Source organism: Heteronotia binoei, chromosome 21, assembly GCF_032191835.1.
Source record: "Heteronotia binoei isolate CCM8104 ecotype False Entrance Well chromosome 21, APGP_CSIRO_Hbin_v1, whole genome shotgun sequence".
Lineage (NCBI taxonomy): Eukaryota > Metazoa > Chordata > Lepidosauria > Squamata > Gekkonidae > Heteronotia > Heteronotia binoei.
In genome coordinates, this window is record NC_083243.1 from 192,177,865 (window position 1) to 192,205,836 (window position 27,972).

Here is a 27,972-nt window from a genome sequence, read left to right on the forward strand (position 1 = left end):
CCTAGAGATTTTTTTTTGGGGGGGGGGGGTGGAGCCTGAGAAAGGCAGTGTTTGCGGAGGTGCTTCACTGAGGTATAATGCCATTGAGTATACCTTCCAAAGTGGTTGTTTTCTCCAGATGTACTGATATCTGCCACCTGAAGATCAGTTGTAACCTCAAGAGATCTCCAGCTACCCCCTGGAGGTTGGCAACCCTACTTAATGGAAATTAAATAACAGTTGAATTCAGTGACAATTCCTTCAGGGTAATTACTATTCACGGTCCTTTGTGGAGCTTATGAGGGCTTCTCTTTAAAAGAAATTTAGTGATTTAACAAACAGTCTTACCTATTGTGACCTATCTCTTGGTCTAGAATTGCAGAAACATCATTTGCTGTTGACTTGATTGTATCATAAGCAGTGTTGACAAAAGCAAGATCTTTTCTAATCAGACATTGCTATTTTCTCCCTTCCCCCCCCCCTCCCTTTTCAGGGTCTTTCCGAAATGATGGCTTAAAAGCTTCTGATGTTCTTCCCATACTTAAGGAGAAAGTGGCCTTTGTGTCAGGTGGGTTCATTGCTATTTTTTTTCCTTTTTGCAGCTTTCCAATGCATTGTGACAGTGAAAATTAAGTGTAGCAGCAAACCTGTATAAAATGTGGTATTTTTATAGCTGCATAGACCAGCAAAACACTGAGGAATAGAATCTACAGTGTTTATTTGGGTTGAGAAGTATTGTAATCCATGCACTGGGTGACAGATTTAAGTGGAATAAGTTGTGAAGTAGATTTGATATTGTTGACTGTAAATAAAGGTGATGGCATATGGTTCTAGACAGAACTCATCTTTTTTCAGGATCTGCAGACGTCAAGTTCTTTTCCTATGTCAAATTAAAACCAAATGTTTTAATCTGGACTGTATTTGCATATGAAAATATCAAAACTCTGAAACTGCATATCTGTAGGTTATATTTTTATCAACTTTTAATTGGAAAAAGAGGTTGGATTAAATTATTACTTTTGGAGCTCTGCATGCATTATAGAACACCCTCCTCACTGTGGTCCATCAAACTGCCCCCAGCATTCAGTGGGTCCCTCGGACCCCCAACAAGCACAAGGTGGTATCTGCAATAAGGAGAAGGAATCAGCAAAAATCACAATGGAGAGTGGCGGAGAAGAGAGTGGGAAGATGAAGGGAAAGGTTTTATGACAGCTAATAAATTAGCCCTTGTTCCTAAACAGAGACAAAATGTGGAGTAGAACAACGTTTGAGTCCAGGGAGATGGACAGGTGCTTTTATATAGCGTACAGGTGGTAACTTGCAAGTTGGATGTGACCATGAAAGCATTTTTATCTAGCTTCTGGGCTCTCCAGATTCAAAGGACTGCTTAAAATTTTGTAATATTTGTTTGCAAAATATTGTGTGTAATATTTGTGTACTGTACCTGACCGCATTCCATTAACTGTGAAGCCCTTAGTGCTAAATAGTGCAGACTTTATGATGGAGAAGAAAAGTACCAAGGTTACAGAAACTGGCCACCCTAATCAAGGCCACCTTCAGTAATTGTTTTCACTGTTTGCCACCCAAGTTATCTAGTTGTTAATGCTGATCATAGTGAAAATGTGGGGTGAGGGAAGGTGGACAAGTACACTTAGGAGTCAGAACAACTCTTGGCTGATTGCCTTGGTGCTTTGTCTCTGCATGAAAAGGCAATCATTTCTAACACAGCCAGCTCAATAGCAGCCTTACCATATACACTGCCTCTCAACCAATGTTCCCTCTAAGCTGCAGAGTCTTGTGAGCAAAAATTCTACTTTGTGAGCTACTGGCATTAAAGTTGTGAGCTACTGCATAAGTTATTGTGCTCAATAGCCGACAGGAGATTAAATGTCTCTGGTTCGGGAGGACTCAAAGAGATGAAGGGTTAGCTGTTACTTTTCTACCGGGTAATGGATCAGAGCTGTCCACTAGATGGTGACAAACAGTATGGGCTGCCTGCCAAAGTCTCGAGGCAGCAGGAGGAAGGTTGCGGGCCTAACTTGCCTGGGAAATTATAGATGTTTGTATACAAATGCTAGAAGTGTTCGAAGTAAAATTGGTGAGTTGGAATGTTTAGTCCTGGGGGCAAACATAGACATTGTGGGAAATTCAGAAACTTGGTGGAATTAGGAGAATCAGTGGGACGCAGTGATTCCTGGATATAAGTTATATCGAAAGGATAAAGGACATGGAGTAAAAGGACAGGTTCTCTTATGGATCGAAAACTGGCTAATTAATAGGAAGCAGAGAGTGAGTATAAATGGGTAGTCTTCGCAGTGGAGGACAGTAAGCAGTGGAGTGCCGCAGGGCTCGGTACAGGATCCCGTGCTCTTTAACTCGTTCATTAATGATCTGGAGTTGGGAGTAAGCAGTGAAGTGGCCAAGTTTGCAGATGACACTAAGTTGTTCAGGATGGTAAGAACCAGAGAGGATTGTGAGGCACTTCAAAGGGATCTGTTGAGGCTGGGTGAGTGGGCGTCAACATGGCAGATGAGGTTCAATGTGGCCAAGAGCAAAGTAATGCACATTTTGGCCAAGAATCCCAACTACAAATACAAGTTGATGGGTTGTGAACTGGCAGAGACTGAACAAGAGAGAGATCTTGGGGCCGTGGTAGATAACTCACTGAAAATGTCAAGACAGTGTGCAATTGCAATAAAAAAGGCCAACGCCATGCTGGGAATTATTAGGAAGGGAATTGAAAACAAAGCAGCCAGTATCATAATGCCCCTGTATAAATTGATGGTGCAGTCTCATTTGGAATACTGTGTGCAATTCTGGTCACCGCACCTCAAAAAGAATATTATAGCATTGGAAAAAGTCCAGAAAAGGGCAACTAGAATGATTAAAGGGTTGGAACACTTTCCCTATGAAGAAAGGTTAAAATGCTTGGGGCTCTTTAGTTTGGAGAAACGTCGACTGCGGGGTGACATGATAGAGGTTTACAAGCTAATGCATGGGATGGAGAAAGTAGAGACCTTTTCTCCCTTTCTCACAATACAAGAACTCGTGGGCATTCAATGAAATTGCTGAGCAGTCAGGTTAAAATGGATAAAAGGAAGTACTTCACACAAAGAGTGACTAACATGTGGAATTCACTGCCACAGGAGGTGGTGGCGGCTACAAACATAGGGATTGGATAAAAATATGGGGATTGGATAAAGAGGGGATTGAATAAATATATGGAGCAGAGGTCCATCAGTGGCTATTAGCCACAGTGTGTTTGTGTGTGTATATTGGCCACTGTGTGATACAGAGTGTTGGACTGGATGGGCCATTGGCCTGATCCAACATGGCTTCTCTTATGTTCTTATGCTCCGGGGTCATCCTTTCTGAGCTAAGACAAAAATGTGTGAGCTGGAGGCTAAAAATCTGTGAGCTAGCTCACACTAACTCAGCTTAGAGGGAACAGTGCTCTCAACTCTCTGCAGACATAATGGACAGAGACAAGGATCACCAGTGGCTTTGAAAGCAAAATGGGTGAATTTTCACTATCTGACAGCCAAAGCAGAACTATCCTTTAATGTGCAGTTCAAATGCCATTCTGTATGCCCTTTTTGTCTGTGCAAGGTCCTGACCCTACAACTAGTTGGGAAGCAACTCTTTCCAGGGAGAAAAATAATTCACCTCTCTCATTGCTTAGAACATGCTATATTGCCATCACCTCCCAACTCTGGTTCTTCCCCTCCTGCATCCTGTCTTTGTGCCCTTTTTCCGAATTGTAGCCTTGCCTGTGAAGTCATTTATCTCATCTGCTGCAAAGTCTCCAGCTCCCTTACGATTTCTTCCTCGCTAACTCATGTCAGGAACGCCTTCCTGAAACTCCTAAGTGATGCCAGTTCTTCTCAATATCTTCCTTAAAATTGCAACTCAAAGCCCATTATTGTCGTAAAGTCTTATCTGCTTAGTCCTCATCAGCACTTGAATTCAGCAGGAGCTTACAGGAGTGCAGCTTCTGAACCAGGGTCTGCATGCAGTGGGGAGTTCTCCCCTTTCTGCACACAGATCCCGGGGCAGATGCAAATGAGATATGCTACTGAGCTCCTGCACTGTTTTTTCTACAAACGACCCCTGGTCTTCATTCCCAACTACCATGAAACTTTAATTCATATAATTTGTTGGTGATCATCTTCTGCCCTAGGCTCTAGGCACCTTGCCCTAGGCTCCTCTCTCCTTTCTGCCTTTCACACTGTCCAAATCGTAATCCCAAACTCCTCAGGGCAGGAATGTACTTTTTCTTTTTTGCTTATGTTGCCCTTTTAGAAATTGATGTATAGTCATGGCATTGTATAAGTGTTGAGATGGAGTGTGGCTCTTATGAGCTAGGATACTTGCTGGACATTTCTGATGTGAACATTGGCCCAAAGTTCCAGTTATCAACAATGAAACTGATAAAGGTCATAAAGGAGAAAGCTGGGGAAGTTTGTAAAAGGAGATGAACCCAAGATGAAAGAAAAATGTGTATCTGTAAAAAAGAATCGCATATTAAAACTTCTTCCAATATTTAAAATGAAATTCTAATTAAATTGTTCATTCTTGCTGCAGCACATAGTTTCACTGTTAATTCCTTTTATTCTAGAGGAATTATTTTCAATTCTTTGTCCCATCAATTTAGCAGCAAAAAAAAATCTATTTTCAATGGAGCTGTATAACCAGTAATATGACAAATTTGTTTCTGTACTTGTACCCAAAACTGCTGGAAAACTCTACACTCTCACCAGCAATGTTTGTATGTACCTACAGCTCCACAACCTTTCCAACAAAGTGAAGAGTAGTTTGAGTTAGGGTTGCCAAGTCCAATTCAAGAAATATCTGGAGAATTGGGGGTGGAGCCAGGATACTTTGGGGTGGAGGCAAGAGACATTGAGGGAGGAGCCAGGAACAAGTGTATGACAAGCATAATTGAACTCCAAAAGGAGTTCTGGCCATCAAATTTAAAGGACCACACACCTTTTAAATGCCTTCTCTCAATTGGAAATAATGGAAAGGGACACCTTCTTTTGGGACTCATAGAAATGGACCCCCTGGTCCAATCTTTTTGAAACCTGGAGAGTATTTTGGGGAGAGGAACCGGATGCTATGTTAAAAAGCTAGTGCATCTACTTCAAAAAACAACCCCCCCCCCGAGCCCCAGATACCCACATATTAATTGTCCATTATACCCTATGGGAATCAGTCTCATTAGGGAATAATGGAGTGCCCAGTAGACACCCCCCCCTGTGCTTTCTGATGACCCTGAAGCGGGGGGAGGGCCTGCAAACTGGGGGATCCCCTGCCCCCACCTGGGGATTGGCAACTCTAGTTTGAGTCCATATGGTGCAATTTTTGCAGTGTGAGGTACTATCTTGACTGTTTTAAAGAATTGCAGTTTTACAAATGTTTCTAAAACATTGGTACAAGTGGATGACAGTTCCTACATTATCATTCATGTATGCTTCCTATATATCTGCTCTGAGACTCTGAGTGGAGGGCGGAATATAAATCCAATGTCGTCTTCTTCAAGTAGTAGTAGTATGAAGTGTGGGAGAAAAGGCAGAGTCTTGTCAGATCTTGGAAGCTAAGCGTGGTTGCTGGTTGGTTATGAGACCACCAAGGAAGACTATACAGAGGAAGGCAATGGCAAATCATCTCTGGATTACATTTACCTTAAAAGCCCCTTTCTGGGGTCGCTTTGGGTGTGTTGTGACTTGACAGCACTTACGTAGTGGGAAACGACGGCAAGCCTTTAGGAGAAATCTTAGCAGTTTTAAGTTGGTTGCTTTGGCTCACACACATAATGTGCTTCCGGGTTTTTCTTTTCTAACAACCCTTCACTTTTCTGCAGGTGGCCGCGATAAACGAGGAGGGCCCATCTTGACATTCCCCGCACGCAGCAACCATGACAGAATACGGCAAGAAGATCTTCGGAAACTCGTGACTTACTTGGCTAGCGTGCCGAGGTAAAAGTTCAAAGAGGAAACATCGCTGAGGAGGATATGTTTTTGAAAGCTGCTTATTTCCAGTTATGGGCCTTTGGTTCCCCCCCCCTTTCCCCATACTAGAGGGGAAATCAGCAGTTCCCCCTTTTATGTATACATCAGTCAAATACCCAGTAAGTCAAATTGCCCAGTCAAATAGGGGAAAAGACACCAGAACAGAGAGATTGCCTCACTTGAGCAAACTGCAGGTCTATAGCCTGCATGCCAACAGTGCAAAAGAATGCCCACTCTCTGTTCTTTGATTCTGTTCATGAGGTATTAAAAAAGGGCAAGGGGGGGAGCAGTTTCACTTGCAGGCGGTTTCGCAAACAGCATTCAAAGTGATTTTTGTACTTGCTGCATCTGTAACATGAATATAGAAATCTATACTGGCAGAGTGAATTTTCATTTGACTCTACATCTTTCTAGGACTGATTCCTCACTAACAGTTGCCCTGCCCCCAAGGCTCTGCTTTCCCCGACTCAAATGATCAATTCCCCACCAGTTTCTGTGCGGGTGCATTTTGATAACGCAGCTCCCTCCAATTTCCCTCGTGGCTTCCTGCTCTTGTTTTTCAGAGATCCAGAAATTGCAAGAGAAATTGGAGGGGGGCGTGGTTCAAAATGCACCCATGCAGCAACTGGTGGGGCATTGATCCCCTGAGCCAAGGAAAGCAGAAGCCTGGGGATGGAGCAACTGCTAGTGAGGAACTGGTACAGATCTTGAAAGCAAGGTGAATTAACAGTCCTCTGAAAGAGGAAGAATTCATTACAGCAGGAACACAAATCAATGTTTGTGGTGTAGCAAACTTGAAGTTCAGCCACTCAGCCATATACTTCATGCCTCTGTCACTTCCTATTATAATATCAGTTTATATCCCTGAATACATGGCCTCTTACTTTTAGTAGAGCGATGAAAATTGGTCAGCAGATTTCCGTTAGTGGCTATGGCTTGGAAATGATGAGAGGAAACCTTGTTTTGTCACTTCCAAAATACATTACTTATAGTGTACACATTAGTAGGTGTGTGTGTGTAATTTTTGTGTTCTGGATAAGCTTCTGCAAGGCTTCTTATTCTTGCTTGTGCCCCAGTGGTAAGAGAGTGTCTTGTGGATTTACTTGCTTATATAAAACACACATTTACATTATAGTTGGTTGTGAGGTTGTTGTTAAACAGTTTGCATGCACCTCCTTGGGAGCCTTGGTACTAGGAATGTGAGGTATACTTGGCTATGAAAAAGAAGACTCTGGAAAACTGTTAGGTCCATGGGAAACTTAGAGTATGTGTGGTGGTGATTGGAAGAATTCCTCTGGCCCCTTTCAAACAGCCTTTATAATCCATTTTAGCAGCAGGCTGTTAACATGTTTTTAAGTGTCATTTCACACACAATCCTTTGGCTCCCAGCTGCTGATTTTTTAAAAACACTTTCATACAAAGCTGCTTGTGTTCTGTTTGCAAAATGTGGCTGAGTTGGTTTTTTTCTTTTTAATACCCCCCCCCCCTCCTTTTCTTCCATTTTCAGATCTTCTTTGCTCTTCTGAATTATTGTAGCATTTTGTTTGAAATGTCTGCAGTACTTCTGAAAGTGCCACTTCCCACCCCCACCCTCTTTGCAGCACATTCTTCTTGTATTGGTGCTGTTCTCTAAGAGAAGAAGGAGGGCACAAACAGTATTTGCCAGATGGCGAGTGCTAGCAGCCAAGAGCAGCCACGGTATGGACTGGATAAAGACCATGGCCCTGCCCCACCCTCTTTGTGTTTGCTGGTGCTGGTACCTTGTTCAGACTGCCGTGAGGGTGGGCCCCAGCTGGTGCCAGTTGCGCCGAATTGGGCTCTCCCCCTTCTCCCAGCACCCAAGACAAATCCCTAATTGCCACCACCGGTGGTGGCAGTGGCGGCGGCAGTGGTGGTGGTGGGCGGACAGGCCACCCCCCCTCCCGGTGCACTCAGAGGAGCGACACCAGCAGCCTCATGCTTACCCACTTCGGCAGGCATCAGTGGAGTGCTCTAGTGTAAAGTACTGGAGTCGACGCAGTAAGAGACCAGAGTCGGAGAGTGATTTCAGCAAGCTTTACTTCAGGAACACAACACAGACTGAGCTCTATTCAAACCTCCCGCTCCTTTATACAATTCTTGCCCCCTTCTGATTGGACCTTAACTATGTACATGGATTGGCTATTTACAGAGGCTTAAGGGCCTATCAGGGTACAGTATGAGCCTAGATGTTGATTGGCTACTTATGTTTCAATCCTTCCCCTGATTGGGCACGCTTAGGCCTTCTCTGGAACCCTGGTGTGGAGTACAAGCTTGGCTTGTTCAGCTTCCCTCCAAAAGTAACAGTTCCCTCCAAAAGTAACAGTTCTCCATTTGAACCTAGGACACAACACTCTTAATAGAGAGCAGAACAAGGCTTTGCTCCCCCCCCTGTTCTGGAAGTGAGGGGGGAGCAAAGTCTCTTCCTGCTCTCTGTTAAGAGAACAGTCTATTGTGATGCCCACCAAAGCAAGTAAGGACAAGACTAGCATTGCTCCTCTGAGCATGCTGGGAGGGCATCGGCTTCCCCCCCCCTCCGCCGTGCACTCCTTGGCGCACTCAGAGGACTGTTCTCTTAATAGAGAGCAGGAAGAGGTTCTACTGATGCCCACTGAAGTGGGTAAGCACGAGACTGGTGGCATCTCCCCTCAGAGTGTGCCGGGGGGGGGAGCGGAGCGCAGTCCAGGGGTGCCGCTGGAAAGGGGGACACATGGGCAGTAAGTCTGCCTAGGATGTCACGTACCCTAGGGCTGGTGCTGGTTGCAGAGGCAGCCTCATTGCTGAGGGCTGCTCAGAGTCCAACACTGTTCCGAAACACAACTCACAGTAATTTCCAAAAGGCAAAATATATGAAGAAAGCAAACACATCCTTGTCTGTTCCTGATTCACTGGGTTGAATAACTCTGACTGATAGAACTCTTTGGTTCTTGCCATTCAGTTTGTGCCTCCGGCCTCATTCAGGCTAAGTACCTGTAAAGCAAAGGAGAAGATAAATCAACCCAGATGTTATTCAGATGCTGCAGTGCTAACCATTCTGAAGGATCTTCCACCTTCCTCCATAGCAGATGTTCATATAGATTATACATATGGATTACAAAATAGCTATATTTTTACAGACATTGAATAATAGTATCGTTGGTTATTTTAATTTTTTTTTGTGATAGCAGTAAGGGGTTTTAATTAAATAAGTTGTGTAATTGGCATTCGAGTTACTGCCTGCATTATTTGCTTGAAGTTTTGAGACAGAGGGGGGAAGGAATTATTCATCTCAATTTTATCAGTTAATTAGGTTTTCTTCTGTTCTAACGAAGCTTCAGATTATAATTTAAGACATAACTTTGGCCATCCCGTTTACTGATTAATTGATTCAGCTTTTGTATTTAGAAATTCTAATCCCATGAATCGTTTGATAAATCTATTAAATTTATTATTTATATTTTTTCCTTGCTTGTATGGGAGAACCAAATATGATTTGGGGTTTTGCTTGGTTAGGATGTTTTAAATAGTGTAGTCTCCAATGTTTATTTTTACGAAGATTTTAAAACTTGCAGCCATCATGAATATCTCGGGGAGGGACGGTGGCTCAGTGGTAGAGCATCTGCTTGGTAAACAGAAGGTCCCAGGTTCAATCCCTGGCATCTCCAAAAAAGGGTCCAGGCAAGTAGGCGTGAAAAACCTCACTTGAGACCCTGGAGAGCCGCTGCCAGTCTGAGTAGACAATACTGACTTTGAGGGACCCAGGAGGGTCTGGTTCAGTAGAAGGCAGCTTCATATGTTTTGGGGAGGGACGGTGGCTCAGTGGTAGAGCATCTGCTTGGTAAGCAGAAGGTCCCAGGTTCAATCGCTGGCATCTCCAAAAAAGGGTCCAGGCAAATAGGTGTGAAAAACCTCAGCTTGAGACCCTGGAGAGCCGCTGCCAGTCTGAGTAGACAATACTGACTTTGATGGACCGAGGGTCTGATTCAGTAGAAGGCAGCTTCATATGTTCATCTCTTTAGTAAAAGGAAGGCTATTTGCTTGGTTGGATACCTTAGGGTTGCCGGATCCAGTATTTACTATATGATTCATGAGTTTCCTCAAATGAAATTACTTAACAGATAAGTGTTACAGAATTTATTAAAGTATTACCATATTCCTCTCCTCATGAGAGGCTTAAAAAACAGTTCTTAGGAAGTAAACCTACATAGTAAGACCCTTATGATTCATTGAGGCTAGTAATGGGCAAGCTTCCAGGCTTCAATACATTTTGTATTTTATCCTTCTTTTGTATTACTATTTGTTTTCTGTCATACAACATGGTGTGTGCTTGAATTAGACCTCACCTTGCAGACTGAGCCTCCCAGGCTCAGTTCCTTTCTTACCTATAAGGCAGGGAAGCACAGTTGCCAACTCCAGCTTGGGAAATTCTTGGGGATTTGGTGTGTGTGTGTCTGTGGGCCCTATGGAGAATGGAGTTTTGGGAGAGGAGGGAGCTTAATAGAGATCTGATATTACCCAGCTTACCCTCCAAGTTGCCATTTCTTCCATCTCTGTAAGTCTGGAGATAAAATGTAATTCTAAAAGAACTCTAGGCCCCGCCTGGAGGTTGGCAATCCCATAGGGGGAGGTCAGTGTTGCTGGGATGGAGGGAGATGACATTTGTGTCTGTTCTGAATGGAAAAGAAGGGTTGATTTCTTTATTTCTAAAGCATGTTGCCTTTTCCTTTTACGCTACCTTTTTAAAGGTTCTCCACTAGTAGCAGATGCTGTATAAAATACAGAGATGTGTAATTTATATAAAGAGCAATCCTGTAGTGCTGTGGTAATTTTCATTTTCTTTTTTACCTCTGTATGACCTAGGCTTTCCAATCCCCCGATTTCCCAGGCTCCAGCCCGCCCCCAGCCAGCTGGCTGGCAAGGGGAAGTCCCACCCCTCACAGCCACCATTTGCCTTTAGATTTCCTGCAGGTTTAGAAGTCTGCAAACACGTCACATTTTAAAATGTGTGTTTAAATTTGAGCAGGAAGTGAAAACTGCATTAGGAGAGGCCACAACGTAGAGAATTTTTAGCTGAATACCTCCAACACAATGTGTTTACTAAAAGGAAAACTCTAGCCTACTTTTTAGAAGATGTTAATTCCCACATTACTATATGTGTTGCGAATTTCTTAGTAGAAGCCTATAAAATTAAATCTAGGCATACTACAGTATTTTAATTGCTGGGTGTCTACTCTTGGTAAGTATTATTGGCTGATATTTTAATTGATTGTTTTATGTATTGTTCTTACTATACTTCAGGCCTTTGTACCTACTTTTGATTGTGAATCATTATTGCTTTTATGCCAATAAAGGTCTGAACTGAACTAAATTGAACTGCGAGGCCAGGAGCAGAGCCCCATGCGTGTGTGTGAGAGAGAGAGAAAGCGAGAGCTGAGTCCCTCTGATTGCTTTGGTTTCAGACATCTTTGTATAGGAACCAAAGCCAGTAAGTGTGTGTGTGTGAGAGTGTGTGTGTGTGTGTGAGAGAGAGAGAGAGAGAGAGAGAGAGAGAGCATGGTCTCTGTGCTTGTTTTGGATTTGTTTCAGACGTCTTTGTATAGTAACCTGTTTATGGGATGGAGAAAACTCCACCCCGCTCTCTTTTCGTTTTCTTGTGTTAGTCTGAAGAAGTTGGTTGGAAATACAGCAGCTCCTGTGCATAAAGGCCCAGTGAGATCACAAAAGTGTGTGCTTGCAAACTCTTGTTTATTTTGGCTGCTTTGTTAGTGTGGGTTCACTTTCATTTACTGGAACTGCTGTGGGGGGGGGGGGGGGGACAAGGAAATGAAGACTATTCAGGGGAATTGTACTGTTGTATTTTTATTTATTTTGGGGAATGGGAAAGTCTTCTGGCTCCACCCCCAGAGTCCCCAGGTATTTTCTGAGTTGGACTTGGCAACCTTAGTAGGGCATGGTGTGAAGTTCATTGTAATGTTGCTTCCTTTTCTAGTGTCCTTTCATCATCACAACACACTTCCTGTGTGTTAAGATCAAATTATTAAACAGAGATACTTATCTGCAAACATTGGCTTTTCAAGTATTCAGTCTTTTCAGATTGTTTGGGTGATTGATTAATCTTTTAAATAAAGCATTAGTTGCACAGCAACCAAGAAAATGACTTCTTTTACTAAACAGTTGTGAACTGTTGTTCAGCCAGGGAGAGTTGTCTTTGAGGAGTGCAGAGAACCCTAGTCTGGTGTGATAGAAATAGGGTTGCCAAGTCCAATTCAAGAAATATCTGGGGACTTTGGGGGTGTAGACAGGAGACTTCGGGAGTGGAGACAGGAGACATTGAGGGTGGAGCCAGGAACAAGGTTGTGATAAGCATAATTGAACTCCAAGGGAGTTCTGGCCATCACATTTAAAGGGACAGCACCCCCAGAGCCCCCAAAACCTCCAGATCAATTCCCCATTATACCCTATGAGAATCGATCTCCACATAGGGAATAATGAAGTGCTCAGCAGACGTTTCCCTCCCCCCCCCCTGTTTCTGGCGACTCTGAAGCGAGGGATTGGCCTCTCTACTCACGAGTTGCAGCCAACTTCTTCCAAGTAGCACAAACACACCATCCCAAGAGGAAACCTTTCAATCGGAGACTGATGCCTCTGGAGGTGGAGAGGCACATGGTCCTCTGGGGGCCTAGCTTCTCCCCGCCGGCCAGCTGACTGGGGGCGGGAAGGAGCCTGGGAAAGCGGAAGAACCCCCGCTGGGACCTGGGGATTGGCAAGCCTAGATAGAAACTGTAGAGACCTTAAGAGTCAGCTAACAATTCAAGAGGAGTTCCGGTGTTCCAAGAGAAGTTTGGGTACTGGTAAAAGGGTACCAGCCTTCTGGGCACCGAAAGAGTCAGCAATTATACAAATAAATGTAAATAATTGAAGAACCTCTCATTAGTCTGATTTATAAGAACAAAAGTGTGCTTTTACTAGTTTTACATCAGCAATTTCAGTCCCTGATTTCACCTGACCCTCTAACCTAACCTAACACCCTCAGTGTTAATACCTAATACTGTATGTGGCTGATAGGCTATGTTGAGTCCAGGGGAAGGGCAGGGCTGGAGTGAAAATGAGGACGACTGGGAGAGCTTTGTGTTTCTTGTTTCTAAACCCAAACTTCTGTTCACTGTATAACAGTGGCTCCATCTGTGCACCAGCTGCCTTATTATCTGGCCAGAGTTGTTATTCTTCAGGGCTTTACTTCCTGCCTATGGCCTCGTATTTATGTAGTGCTCATGCATACTAATACAAGCACATGCACATTAAGGGATCGTGTAGTTTACCACCTGTGATTTCACACACTGAAGATGCTGAAATATGTTTTGAACACGAATTTTTTAAAACGGATTTTTGTTAACGGATTTTGAACGGATGCAGGGGGAGAAGGAGATGCAGTAGGTCTGGCAGCAGTGATAGGGAGCTGCACTGGACTCACTGAGGTGGAGCTGGTGGGGAGAGCTCAAAGCTGTGCTAGGCTCACCAGCAGTGGAGGCAACGGGGGTGGGTGGGAGCTGCAGAAGTTTCCCTTGGAGCACTCGCAGTATGGGGAGCCGCAGCTAAGAAGAAGAGTATCGTGGATTCCCACTTGTCATAGTATAATTATCATATTTTTCTAATACATATTTTATTTTAAAAGGAAATAAACATAATTTAGATCAATGTACTTCAGAGAAGAATTTTCAGGAATCTATAATGGCTACATTTGGTAAGGAAATATGGATGTTCCACATGTATCTTCACCTGTGGAGGATTTGTTAAGCCCTACTGAATTCTGTGGGACTGACATCTGCATAGCCATGCATAGGATTGCATAGGGCTAAGACACAGGAGATCAGTTGAGTCTCCAAATTGTCTTTGGGCGTTTTCGCACTGACGTTAATCGGCAGCCAAAAACCAGTTTCCATTTGCGCCGCAAAAGCCACGGGACTTTGCGGCTCTTCCGGGTGCTCCGCGGCAATTGGTGCGAAATCCGTGCAGATCCTGCGCGGTGAAGAGGGGCGTCGCTGCCGATTAAGGTCAGTGCGAAAACGCCCTTTGTGTTACTCTTTGCAGTTCCAGACTCCCCTTTCCCCCTTAGTTCTGTTCTTTAGTGTCTGCGGATGAGGCTGCTCTGTAGACACATTGCAAAAAGAAAAAAGTGCCAAAAGATGGGAGTGTGAAATGAATATCTGGTAAAACTGATCTATGCAATATAGAATGCAATTCCATGGTGGTTGTCACATGTACTCCTGATCCGTGCAAAGGTCTGGATGTGCGTTCTATCCCTCTCATCCACTTAAACAATTTTACGGCTTTGGGAAGAAATAAATCAATCGGTTAATTTTTTTTTTCAAAATGAGGACATTCACTCAAATGAAGACTTTGCACATAACTTCTTTTAATTGTCACTATTTTTGCTTGGCAGGCTGCAGACATGCCGTAGACAATGGCACGTTATCTTACATGGCCACAGTTATCTTTGCAAGCAGATGGACTAGAAATCTCATTTTAAAACCCTGAAGCTTTGATAGTGAGAGAAGCAACAAAATCCACTCAGTGCCATTGTCTTGGTTTATAAATAAATATGGACTATGTTTTACAAAAGGCAAGGGCTGCTTGCTGTACATCTGCTCACTTTGGATCTGAATAAAACAAAATATATGTGGCACTGTTCAGCAACCATGTGTGTTGAGCAGTAAACATACCATATATAAAATGAGTACATGCGTAAAACAGTCTGGAGACTCCAGCATGGAAAATGTGCGTGTGATTAGATTTTAAAGCCACATCTCTGAACTTTTATGAGTTAACTGCAAAATGATGAGAGATAAGATATTATTTATAATTTTATTGACAGAATGTATCTGACCATAGAAGCATCTATCTAGAGCAGGGGTCCTCAAACTACGGCCTGCGGGCCAGATGCGGCCCGCTGAGGACGTTTATGCGGCCTGCCGGGTTATGGCAAAATCAGACTGGAAGTGACGTTTGACCTAAACTCGCGTTAGCAACGCACACTTCCGGCACTGGGCTGAGGCGGCGGAGACAGAGTGTGAGGTGATACCGAGGTGAGGTGAGTTCCCAGGCCGGGATGTGTGGTGTGGGGAAGGGAGAGAGATGCAGAAGACGGAGAACTGACGGCCCGTGGCCTTGTACAGTAACGGCAGTCCGGCCCTCCAACAGTCGGAGGGACAGTGAACTGGCCCCCTATTTAAAAAGTTTGAGGACCCCTGATCTAGAGAAACCAGAACTACTCTCTCCACAGCTGCTGTTATTGCTGCTACTGATACTAAGAAGTAGCAGTATGGATACTTTTCACCCTGTGTAATGGATCTTGAGGATGTGGATAAGATTCTTGGACAGATGAGACCTACCATCTGTGTTCTTGAACCTTGCCCTGGGAGCTAATTTGGTGCAGTGGTTAAGAGCAGCAGACTCTAATCTGAATAACTGGGTTTAATTCTCTATTCCTCCACATGCATCCAACTGGGTGACCCTTGGAACAGTTCTCTCAGAGCTGTTCTCTCAAGAGAAGTTCTAGTAGAGCTCTCTCAGCACCAACTACCTCACAAGGTGTCTGTTGTGGGGAGGGGAAAGAAAAGGAGATTGTAAGCCACTCTGAGACTCCAAGTGAAGGGTGGAGTATAAATCCAGTCTTCTTTTCCTCCTCTTCCTCTTCTTCTTTCTCCTCTTCCTCTTCCTGGCTGATAAAAGTTGCCAGAAGGGGACTGGCTGAGTGGGTAAGGGAAATGATAAATGCTTCCTCAAGAGCAGCGGTTGTTTTGCCCATGTTCAAGGAGGCAGTACATATGAACATATGAAGCTGCCTTATACTGAATCAGACCCTCGGTCCATCAAAGTCAGTATTGTCTTCTCAGACTGGCAGCGGCTCTCCAGGGTCTCAAGCTGAGGTTTTTCACACCTATTTGCCTGGACCCTTTTCGGGAGATGCCAGGGATTGAACCTGGGACCTTCTGCTTCCCGAGCAGATGCTCTACCACTGAGCCACTGTCCCTCCCCAAATTAGATCTGAGCCATACTATGTTAGAAGGGTGTTGGTTTTTTGTTGCCAGTCTCCAGTCTTTCATTATTGGGCAAGGTGCCTGAGCCCCTACTATGGTAGAAAATTTTCAGCCGGACACCTGGCTTCCATTCACGGGCAAGGTGCTAGAGTGGGTTGTTGCCTCTTAGTTCCAGGTGTTCTTGGAAGAGACTGGTCTTCTGGACTCATTTCAATCTGGCTTGAGGCTATGATTTGGAACACAGATTACTTTGGTCATCTTAGCTAATGGCCTGTACTGAGAACTAGATAGGAGGAATGTGGCCCTGCTGTTTTTGCTGGATCTCTTGGTGGCCTTTGAGACTATTGGCCATAATATTCTACTGAGCCACCTCTCAGCACTGAGATGGAGGGACAGTGTATTGTGGTGGCCCAAGTCTTCTAAGGGGGAGGTTCATCTCAGAAGACAGTGTTGGGAAAATCCTGCTCTGCCCCATGACTGTCGATGTGTGGTTTACTGCAAGGACCAGTCTTATCCTCCATGCTATTTAGTATCCCTATGAAGCCACTGGGAGAGGTCATCAGGAGGATTTCACAAATATGAAATTAATACCCAGCTCTTTGTTTCTTTCCCACCTAATTCTGAGGATGCTATTGATGTTCTGGGCCAGTGGTTGGAGTCAGTAATGGGCTGTATGAGGGTGAAAAAGCTCAAACTCAATCCTGACAAAGCAGAGGTTCTCCGAGTCAGTAGAAAGGCAGACCAGGGTCTTCATATCTCCCCTATCTTGAATGAGATAAAACTCACTTTGAAAATCCAGGTTTACAGCTTGGACGTGCTGCCTGGCACAGCGATCAGTGGCTGCTGCGGCTCAGAGTGTGTTTGCCCAACTCCGGCTGGTACATCAGCTAGGCCCATTCCTGATTCATTCAGATGTAGACACAGTGATCCATGCCTTAGGTAAATCTAGATTGGACTATCGCAGTAAGGTTGTCAGTCCCCAGGTCTGAGTCAGAGATCCCCTGATTCGGGGAACTTGTCCTCACCACGGATCAGCTGGCTGGTGGCAAAACCCCCACCCCCAATGTCACCCAAAAGCGATGCCATCACATTGGGGGTTTTGTCTAGGGGGCACTCTGGTTTTTGGGCAAAACTCTATGGTTTGAGAGCAAATTAACCATGAAGTTTTGCTCAGAAACCTGATTGTAACCCCTGTCATCATCCATGCAGTGACATCATTTCCGAGTGATGTTGTTGCATGACATCCCTGCCCACCCCCCAAAAGCCCCCCAAATCCCTCTACCAGAGCAACGAGAGGTAGGGCTGGATTAACAATTAGGCAGAGTAGGCACTGCCCTATGGGCTCCCATGACTTTAGGGGCCCCAGGCTGGTTTGCTTCTCCAGGGTCATGGGGAGAAGCCCAATGAGATCAGAGTGTGTGTTTGCTTTGCTTTGCAAAGGAGATCAGTCTGTTCCCTTGCAAAAGCCCAGGGGGTTGAAAAAGACTCACTTGCACCTTGACTCTGATGGTCTGTCTTTGGGGTGGGGAGAAGGAAAGACTCTCTCTTGCCTCGTAAAAGCCCAGGGAGATTGTCTCTGAAAGGTGTGTGTGCCTTTAAATCTCTGTGAAGCATGTATGAGAAAGGAAGAAAAGTGTTTGTTTGGAGTAAAATTCCACCCCGCTAGGCTGCTCTCTATTTTCCTGTTAGTCTGGAAAAGTTGTGGAAATGCAAAAGAGGCTTACATTCACCAGTCCCTGTGAGTCAGTTGCCCCAGTGAGATCACAGCTTTGTGGGCTTGCAAACTCTTTATTTTGGCTGCTCTCTCTCTCTCTCTCTCTCTCTCTATGTGTGTGGGAGAGGGAGGGAGGGAGGAAGTGCAGCCAGCTGCTGGGGGATGAGGAAATGAAGATTCTATTCAGGGGAACTTCCCTGCTGTATTTTTATTTATTTTAGGGAATAGGAAAGTCTCCTGGCTCCACCCCCAAAGTCCCCAGATATTTTTGAGTTGGACCTGGCAACTCTATGCTCTGTTGTCCACAGGGAAGGTGTTTTGATTTAAATGATTCAGACTGACTTGGATTAATCAGAAATGAGCAGCATTTACTGTATCTGGTGCTCATTGGTAATTTGATCGTGTTCACTGATCAAGATCTAAGCATAATAGAGACTTTATTGGGGCAAGGAAATCTGAGCCAAGGTGGCAAATTAATAAATGTTTGTTTAAGTACATTTTGATTTAGTGCATTTTGATCCCCCTCACTTTCGGTTCCTGGAAGGAGGGGGGGGAACCTCCTTCTGTGGACTCTTCAAAGGAGTAGATGCCGCACCACCAGCTGCATCGAAGGCGGTAAGCCCAGGTGTGGGGCACTCTGATGGGGGGGGGGGGGCGACAGAGCGTGGCGCTGCCTCACAGCGCTGCGAAGGGCAGGCGGCAGGGGGGAAGGCAGTCTCTTGACACTCTTATCTCACCGGGGGGGCAGGGAGGGGAGAAGCGCAAGGGAAGGGAGAGGGCGGGCGGTGGGGGGAGGCAGGCAAATTAGGTATTTGCCATGGGCAACGGGGGGGGGGGGAAGAGCCCAATTCAGTGCTCCCACCTCCTGACGCCCTAGGCAATTGCCTAGTTTGCCTAGTGGGTGAGCTGGCCCCGGGCAGAATGAGGATCTGAGCAGGGCTCATCAAGGTAGAATACAATAGATAATGGGATTAATTCCAGTGCAATGAAAAATAATTGGTTTAAATTTAGTATTTAGCAAGTGGAATGATTCACTTTCTTTTCAGATGCCAGGCAATGAAATCATGAAAATGCTTCCCAATTGTACAGCAATTGTCAAATCATGATTTCACTTTAAGCACAATTGCACAGGTGTTTTTAAACCTTAGCAACAGAACCCCCTGGCTTTTCCCATCTTTTGCTTGCCTTGGTATTTTTAATGGGTGGTGGTGGGGGGGGAGGCTGGTTGCACAGGCTGCGTCTTCCACCATAAGAGTGCCTGGAAGTCATGGTGACAATTCATCTGTTTTCGAAAATTGGTTATCGGGGGGGGGGGGGACCAGAAGTTAGCTTTGTCTAGGGTGCCTGATAGTGAAAGGCCAGCCCTGTGACTTTCTGTGCTTCTCCCCCACAGCTTAGTCAAAGGGGCTTTAGAGAAGGCACCTGCAGGAGATATTAGGAGATAATTTGTGAGGGGCCCCAAGATTTTGACTGCCTAAGGGCCTCCCCAGGGTTTAATCCAGCTCTGTGTGACTTTTATGGGTTTTAAAATAGTTGATTGTATTGTGTTTTTTATAATGTTTATTTATATTGTAAACTACCTTGAGTTCTTCAAGAGCGAAAGATGGTTAATAAATATTTTGAATGAGTGAGTGAGTGAATGGATAAGATTTATAATGCTATTAGATAAGTGTGGAAACTTAAAACTTTGGCTTGGATCCTATGACATGGTTCCTCCGGCACTTCTCTCCAGCCACAGTAGAGGATTTCCCCCACAGCAGCAATCACACACCTTTTAAATGCCTCCCCTCCATTTGGAAATAATGGAGGATAAGTACACCTAATTTTGGGGTTAATAGAATTAGACCCCCTGGTCCAATCTTTTTGAAACTTGGGGGGGGGGGTTGAGGAGAGGCACCAGATGCTATGCTGAAAATGTGGTACCTCTACCTCACAAACAGCCCCCACCAGATACCCATGGATCAATTCTCCATTATACCCTATGGGAATGTGTCTAATGGAGTGCCCAGCAGACATTTCCCTTCCCAACCCCCATTTTCTGATGACCCTGAAGCAGGGGGAGGGCCTCCAAGCTGAAGGATCCCCTGCCCCAAACTGGGAATCGGCAACCCTAAGACTTTTTGGGAAATGTTGATCAGGTGCACATGAGAAGTACTTGGAAGGTAGAGGAAGCCAACCGCACAGTGGAGGGATGCCCCTGCAGTGGCTGGTGAGAAGCACCAGGGGAACCGTGTCATGGGACCCAAGCACTGTGCTTTTGATTCAGTGGTCAAATTTAGAATCCTTGAATTAAGATGTTTGAAATAACTATCAAATTAAGATCTTTGAATTATAAGATAAAATTAGGGACTGTGGCTCAGTGGTAGAGCACCCGCTTGATAAGCAGAAGGTCCCAGGTTCAATCCCCGGCATCTCCAAAAAGGGTCTAGGCAAATAGGTGTGAAAAACCTCAGCTGGAGACCCTGGAGAGCCACTGCCAGTCTGAGTAGACAATACTGACTTTGATGGACCGAGGGTCTGATTCAGTAGAAGGCAGCTTCATATGTTAGGGGAGGGACGGTGGCTCAGTGGTAGAGCATCTGCTTGGGAAGCAGAAGGTCCCAGGTTCAATCCCGGGCATCTCTAAAAAAGGGTCCAGGCAAATAGGTGTGAAAAACCTCAGCTTGAGACCCTGGAGAGCCGCTGCCAGTCTGAGTAGACAATACTGACTTTGATGGACCAAAGGTCTGATTCAGTGTAAGGCAGCTTCATATGTTCATATGTTCATCTATCTATATAACAACTCATGTTAAAATATCAAATTGTATACACACATAATCCGGCACCGATAGGTCTAGAAACAAGATATTTTAAAACAATTTCTCCTTTTCATTTTTTGTGTAGGATTGGAAAGCCAACTTTCCTCTATATTCTTTGGCAAATTTATTGTTTCTTTGCTTTCTTTTACACCATTTTGCATCATTTTTACATTATATACCATTTAATGTTATTTTTCACACAATTTTAACATGAAAGCCATTTTTACATAACAGAAAAAAAGAACTGCAGTTTCATCTGTATGTATGTAGATTTATAGTCCGCCCTTTCCCATAATGGGTTCAGGGCGGATTCCAACATGATAAAACCATTAAAACCAACAGTAAAAAAAATCAGAATAGTTAAAACAATAAAACAATAAATCAGAATTAATTTAAGGTGGCGTGGATGGTGTGAGCACATAAGGCATGATTTTCATAGGCAACTTAGATTGCCTAGAGATGTCAACAATATCGGCCTGATTTTTAGCAATCAAGGTGGCAACTGTCATTTAGCAGTCAAGGTGGCCATCATTGTTGGGAGGCCAGTTAGATGGTATAATAAAATGAGGACGCCCGCCTCCCTCAACCGTAAGCCTGGCTGAACAGCTCCGTTTTACAGGCCCTCTGGAATGGTAACAAATCCAGGAGGGCCTGAATCTCCATAGGGAGCTGATTCCACCAGGTCGGGGCCAAAGCCAAAAAGACTCTGGCCCTGGTTGAGGCAAGCTGGACGTCCTTTGGGCCAGGGGTGGTCAGAAGATGTTGACTGGCTGATCGTAATGACCTTCAGGGCTCATATGGGGAGAGACAGTCCCACAAGTATGCTGGTCCCAGGCCGCGCAAGGCTTTAAACAATACTAAAACCTTGAAGTGGATCTGGTACTCAGTTGGTAGCCAGTGCAAACTGCGCAGCTTCAGCCGACTGCTTACCCGTACAGGCAATTCAGTCAGAAATCGTGCTGCTGCATTCTGCACCAGCTGGAGTTTCCAGATCAATCTCAAGGGCAAGCCTGCGTAGAGCAAGTTACAGTAGTCCAACTTGGAAGTGTCCGTTGCATGGATCACTGTAGCTAAGTCCCGAGAAACCAGATAGGGCGCTAGTTGTTTGACCTGCCGAAGATGGTGAAAGGCAGATCGTGCAACAACTGTGACATAGAGAGGGTGGCATCTAGAATCACACCCAAACTCCTCACCTTCTGAGCTGGCACAAGCGGTGCGCCATCCAGGGTTGGGAGTCAGATGCCTGATCTTAGCCCCCCACGAATCCAACTAAGACCTCCGTCTTAGTTGGATTAAGCTTCAGCCGGCTCAGTTGTAACCAACCAGCCACTGCTTCCAACGCCCTGGTCAGATGCGCTGGGGCAGAATCTGAATGGCCATCCATCAGCAGATAGAGCTGGGTGTCATCTGCATACTGGTGACAACCCAGCCCAAAACCTCTGGCAATCTGGGCAAGGGGGCGCATATAGATGTTAAACGTCATTGGCGAGAGAATAGCTCCCTGCAGTATGCCACATTCTAGTGGATAACGCAGGTATGTCTGCTTGCCAATCACCACCCTTTGTCCCCAACCATGGATGAAGGAGGAAAACTACTGTAAGGCTATCCCCTGAACAACAATGTCAGCAAGGCGGTCGGTCATTAGATCATAATTGACCGTGTCAAACGCTGCTGAAAGATCTAAAAGCAATAGCAGCGCTGACCCGCCTTGATCCAGATGCCTTCTAAGGTCATCTGTCAGGGCGACCAGAGCAGTCTCCGTCCCGTGACCAGGATGGAAGCTGGACTGGAAGGGGCCAAGGACGGATGTCTCTTCTAGGAAGCTTTGGAGGTGCTCTGCCACCGCTTTCTCAATTATCTTGCCCAAAAATGGTAGATTTGAGACTGGGTGATAATTGGCAAGGACCATTGGGTCCAAAGATCAGGGACAGATCGGGGGGGGGGGGCAGAAGGGCTGCTTGCCCCAGGCGCCGATGGAGGGGGGGGCGCCAAATTGGGTAGGGAGTCCATTGTATTCGATGGGACCATAAGATAAAATGACCCATAAGGGGGTGTCATTTTTTAAATTTTGCCCTCCCCCTCAAAAAACATGTAGATCCAGTCCTGCCAAAGATGGCTTCTTCAAAAGCGGATGAACCACTGCCCCTTTAAGCTTGGCTAGGAATACCTCTGATGACAGGGATAAATTGACGATCTCAGTCAGGGGACCTTGAATGTCATCTCCACCTGCTATAACAAGCCAAGGTGGACGTGGGTCCAGAGGACAAGTGGTGGACTTCACTGCAGCCAAGATCCTGTCCACATCTTCCTGAGAGAGACAGCTGAGGTTGTTCCACATGGGACCTAAGGACGGACAACAGGCTTCCAGTTCCTGCATTGTATCAATTGTGACTGGGAGATTATGGCGGAGAGTCGAGACCTTATCTGCGAAATAAGTTGCAAAAGCCTCACAGCTGATGTCCAGTTCCCTAACCTTTTGGTTACCTGTCAGCACCATAGTCAATGATCGAATTGTTCTAAACAGTTGAGCTGGGCGTGATTTCGCAGATGCAATGGAGGCCGCATAGAAATCTCGCTTAGTGGACTTCACTGCCTTCTCATAGACCTTCATAAACGTTCTATAAGAAGTTCTAGACTCCTTGTCATAAGATCTCTGCCACACTCGCTCTAGCCATCTAAGCTGCTGCTTCATCCTCTGCAGCTCCAGGGTATACCATGGAGCTGTTTTGGTGCGGCAGCGAAGGGGGCGCCAGGGTGCGATACCATCGATGTCCTCAGAGAGCTGGGAATACCAGTCCTCCACTAACTCACCTAGTGATCCACCAGGGGGCATTGGATTCCACAGAGCCTCCTGAAGCTGCTCCAGGTTCAGTTGGCTCTGCAGGCAAGCATAAATCTGCTCCCCGCCTAAACAGGAAGAGGGCTGCAGGTCCAGTCAGACTTTCAGGGCATAGTGGTCTGATCATGGAACTGTATCAACAGCTATCAGATCTGGTGTTATCCCAGCCCCAAAGACCAAATCGAGTGTATGGCTGGCCTGGTGGGTAGGAGCTGAAACAATCAGGCTGAGTTCTAGTGCCTCCATGGATGACACCAGGTCCTGGACCTGCAAGGGTGATGCATCGTCAACATGAACATTGAAATCCCCCAGGATTAAGAGCCCGGGGAAGTCCAGTGCTCAGGTTGATACCACATCCAGCAGGGCAAGCAAGCTCTCTGAGGGTGCGTTAGGCACCCGGTACACCACCCAGATAGCCAAACTCTCCTTAGCTTCCCATGCCAAACTGGCACATTTAATGCCTGTGATGTTTGGGGCAGGGAGTGCCTTGAAAGAAAAAGACTAACGAATGAGCAGTGCAACCCCACCCCCCCTCACCCAGTAGTCCGCAATTGATGAAGGACTGAGAACTCAGGAGGGGTAAGCTGGTTCAGGGTGGCAGACTTGCCCTCCCGAACCCAAGTCTCTGTCACACATGCCAGTTCTATCTGTTGTTCCATGAAATAATCTTGTAGCATATAGGTCTTATTATTGATAGACCTGACATTAATCAACACGAACACTGGAGCCATGTAAGTTATCCCAGCCCCACTACTGACATTCTTTGGGATGGGACGTAGGAGGGAAGAGGTCTGAGCCTTCCAATATCTCTGACCTCTTCCTAATCTCTACCTAGTCCCACTGCCATATCTACCCTGCCCCCAAATGGCCAAAATCCTTGACCCAATCATGGCCTCCCTTCCACAATTCTATCAGGCTGAGATTGGTCCACCTAGCCTGTTCCCACCACAATATTACCTACAATTTTTTAAATCTATTACAAGCCTACTAATCACACAATCTAAATTCTACAAATAAATTGACCCCGACTACTAATTAAGCCCTTATTAGCTAATTAATATAAAACCCACTCAAATGAAATTAACACAATTAATCCGCTAACTAGAACAATCTATTAAGTAGCAATTAAATGGTACAATTTAGACAAATAATTCAATTTCACTAGTTATTTAAATCCCTCTTTCAATTCCATAAGATCAGCTCAATTCAATTGATTAATTAATTAAACCCCTTCCTTAGTCCCCTAAATGCAGACAGCTATACCAATTAGATTGAATTAACCAAGCAAATATTTAAACTAAATTTAATTTAACCAGTGATAAGTGATGTCACAGCTCAGTAATAATGGCCCTTGCAGAGGCAGATGAAAGTGCTAAGTGTAAAATGCATGAAATAGTGTGGTAAAAACAATTTAAAGTACAGATGTAGTGCAGGATAAGCTCTCTGTTAGTCCTTCCTAGCAGCAGTTCTCCTTTTCTGACCTCTTCGGTGCAGGCAGCTGACGCTCTTCAGACCTTCCGAGGGCCTTTCGCTTTCAACTGCCGCCTGTTTCCGGTTAGTGTAAACCAGTCTGCAGGGCCAGCGGTCTCCTTGGGGTCCCCCAGTTTTGATGTCAGGGTGTAGTATTGGAACCTCTGAAAGCCGGCTGGGTAGTCGTTGGCTGGCTCCTCTGATGGCATCTGCAGGCGCTGCTGGACTGTGCCAGACATTGTAACTCATATTTAGTCATGCCCTAGATGGATGTATTCCTTTACCCATTTTGTATGCTATTACTAACTCTGGGAGTAAAAATCTGCAGTTCCAACAGAAAGGGGCAGTTGCTAACCGCAAGGGGGGAATTCCTCACTTGGCCTGGAGCCTTTGAAGCTGGCATGCCCCAAGGTGACCAGCGGGGTTCCTTCCTTGGGAAAGAGATAAGGGAGTATGGAACAGGCAACTGTCTCTCGAGGTGTGAGAATGGTTTTATTGTTTTGCTTTCATGTGCTCTACAAAATACCAGGCACAGCCTTGGAATGTATCAAACTCAATCTGCTTCTATCCCAGACTGCTAGTTCTCAATAAATGGATTAAATTTGAAACAAAATGTTTCGTTTTCATTTGAAGTTCCAAAGTCTGGCAGACTGTCCAGCAGATCTCAGTGTCAGGGTAACGCCCCCCCCCCCCCTGCCGTGCTGCCGCGACATCCAGAAACCCCCAGCTCCGCTTCCAGGGCCCCTCCGGCACCAACCGATGCCCAGCAGCCAGCAGCACTGGCGATCCTCAGCTGCTGCTCGGGTGAGTTGCCACGCAGCACCACAGCTGCTATGATCCTCTATGGTACAACCAGCCCAGCGCCACAGCATTACAGGATCATTTTGATGAGGTCGCAGCTAGCTAGAAATTATCCCCAGTAGTTGGCAAAGCGTTGCACTGGCACTCCACAAAAAACGGCAGAAAGTCCATATCAGAAGGCTTAAGTAATAGCTTAAATAATAGTTGTAAAGCATTACAGTTGGTAGGAGCTTCATTGCTGACGCTCCTCTCATCTTCCCTCTCATCAGCCTCTCATCAGTATGTGGAGAAACCCTAATACAAACTTTCAAACAGAATTGCTTACAATTCTGGAGTCAATTTTTTTATCAGTGGCCAGCACTGCAGCATAGAAAAAGCCAAGGTGTAGATTTCCTTCACACAGTAGCACATGAGCAGCTCCGTAAAGATATGATCATACTCTGTTCAGAGTGTGTGCACATTCTGACAATATTTTAAATGGCTTTTTCTACAAGATTGTAAAATAACACATCATTAAGAGAAAGGAATAGAAAAACAAAATAGGAATGAGCAATAAAACAAGGTGCTTGTGATTGTAGGATAATGAATTGGATAGTATGGCAGAACCACAGATGATGAGCTATGTGAAAATTGAGTAACGGTTCCTGAAGGTGTGAGGAAAAGGTCAGGTGTAATGCATAAGTGTGTGAGCAGAAGCACTTTGTTTGGGACTGGGAGTTGGGGCTAATTAAAGAAAACTGAGACTCGAGTCTCTGTAAAGACTCTGAAGATGGCATGGCTGTAGAAGTTAGAGAGAAGGAATTAGGTGGGATCAGTGAGGATGGGCAGCTGGGACCCAGAAGCTCCTGGATCCATGTCAGGAGAGCATGCCATGTAAATTATTCGCCTGGTATGCTAAATGCCTGAGGACAATCTCATTGAGAGGTATTGCATTTTCACTAAGGCAGAGTTTAGCTTGCTTTCTGTAAACATTCTGGAGTAAATAGTCAAATTCTGTCAGTTGTTTTCACTTCCACATTAGTCACACTTTGAAATTATACCAAACAAATGTCAGACATGCTCCCTTAGGCCTATTTGTTCAATCAGAATGTTTATCATGGACTGAAATTCTACCTTTTACAGTTGTATTTGGAAAAAAACTGTGTCTGTAGAGCAAGAAAAACTGTAGCTTGTGAAGCTGACATCCTTACCACAGCAGTTAAGCTAAACAGTGATCGTTGGGTTGGGCTATTTTGACCTGAACTTTCAGTGTTTTGCCCTTATCAGGTCTACAGGAGGATAAGTATTTATTTATTATTTATTTATTTAATTAAATGTCTAGACTGCCCTCCCCTGCAAAAACATGGCTCAGGGCTGTGTACAATAATAAAAAAAAAATTCATATAAGAAATTAACTAATTAGAAATTCCTAGTTAGATGACACCAAAATTTCCAACTGTACTATTGCTCCATGGTGGTGGTGGTGGGGGAGAGAAACTGGAGGGTCGGACAGATTGAAATTGTTGCTGCTCTCAACCAAACACCTGATGGAAAATGTCTGCCTTACAGGCCCTGCTGAGCTACAGTAAGTCCCACAAGGCTCAGATGTTGCCCAGCAGAGAGTTCCACCAGGTTGGAGCCAGGGCAGAAAATGCCCTGGCTTTGGTTGAGGACAGCTCGATCTCCCTCTAGCCAGGGACCACCGGTAAGTTCTTATCTGCAGAGTGCAATGCTCTACAGGGTGTATTCCAGGAGAGGTGGTCCCAAAGATATGTGGTTCCCAGACCATTAAGTTCCTTAAAGGTGAGCACCAGAACTTTGAACTTTGATCTGATACTTCACCAGGAGCCCAAGCAGCTTGCACAGCACAGAATGAACATGTGCCATTTATGGAGTCCCCGTCAGGACCTGCATTGCTGCATTCTGAACTACCGTATTTGCCGGCGTATAAGACGACTGGGCGTATAAGACGACCCCCCAACATTTCCACTCAAAATATAGAGTTTGTTATATACTCGCTGTATAAGACTGCGGTTGTGATGACAACCCTCATCTACGGCTCCGAATCGTGGGTTTTATACCGCCATCACCTGCGACTCCTCGAGCGCTTTCATCAGCGCTGCCTTCGCACCATCCTCAACATCCACTGGAGTGACTTTGTGACCAACACTGAAGTCCTCAAGCGGGCGGAGGTTACCAGCATCAAGGCACTGCTGATGAAGACGCAGCTGCGCTGGGCAGGGCATATTTCTAGGATGGAAAACCACCGTCTTCCCAAGATTGCCCTGTATGGCGAACTCTCCACCGGCCATCGAAATAGAGGGGAACCAAAGAAGAGGTACAAGGA

At 45.3% G+C, this 27,972-nt stretch overlaps 1 protein-coding gene across 5 annotated transcripts in view; it reads left to right on the forward strand.

Annotated features, from left to right (window-relative positions):
• KALRN (kalirin RhoGEF kinase) overlaps positions 1-27,972 on the forward strand; it is an 837,912-nt gene that overhangs the window by 267,867 nt on the left and 542,073 nt on the right. For all 5 annotated transcript variants that reach the window (XM_060262792.1, XM_060262795.1, XM_060262793.1 and 2 more), the window contains exons 2-3: positions 473-547; positions 5,843-5,957. In XM_060262792.1, coding sequence (XP_060118775.1) covers positions 473-547; positions 5,843-5,957 — 190 coding nt within the window. The remainder of the gene's footprint in view (positions 1-472; positions 548-5,842; positions 5,958-27,972) is intronic.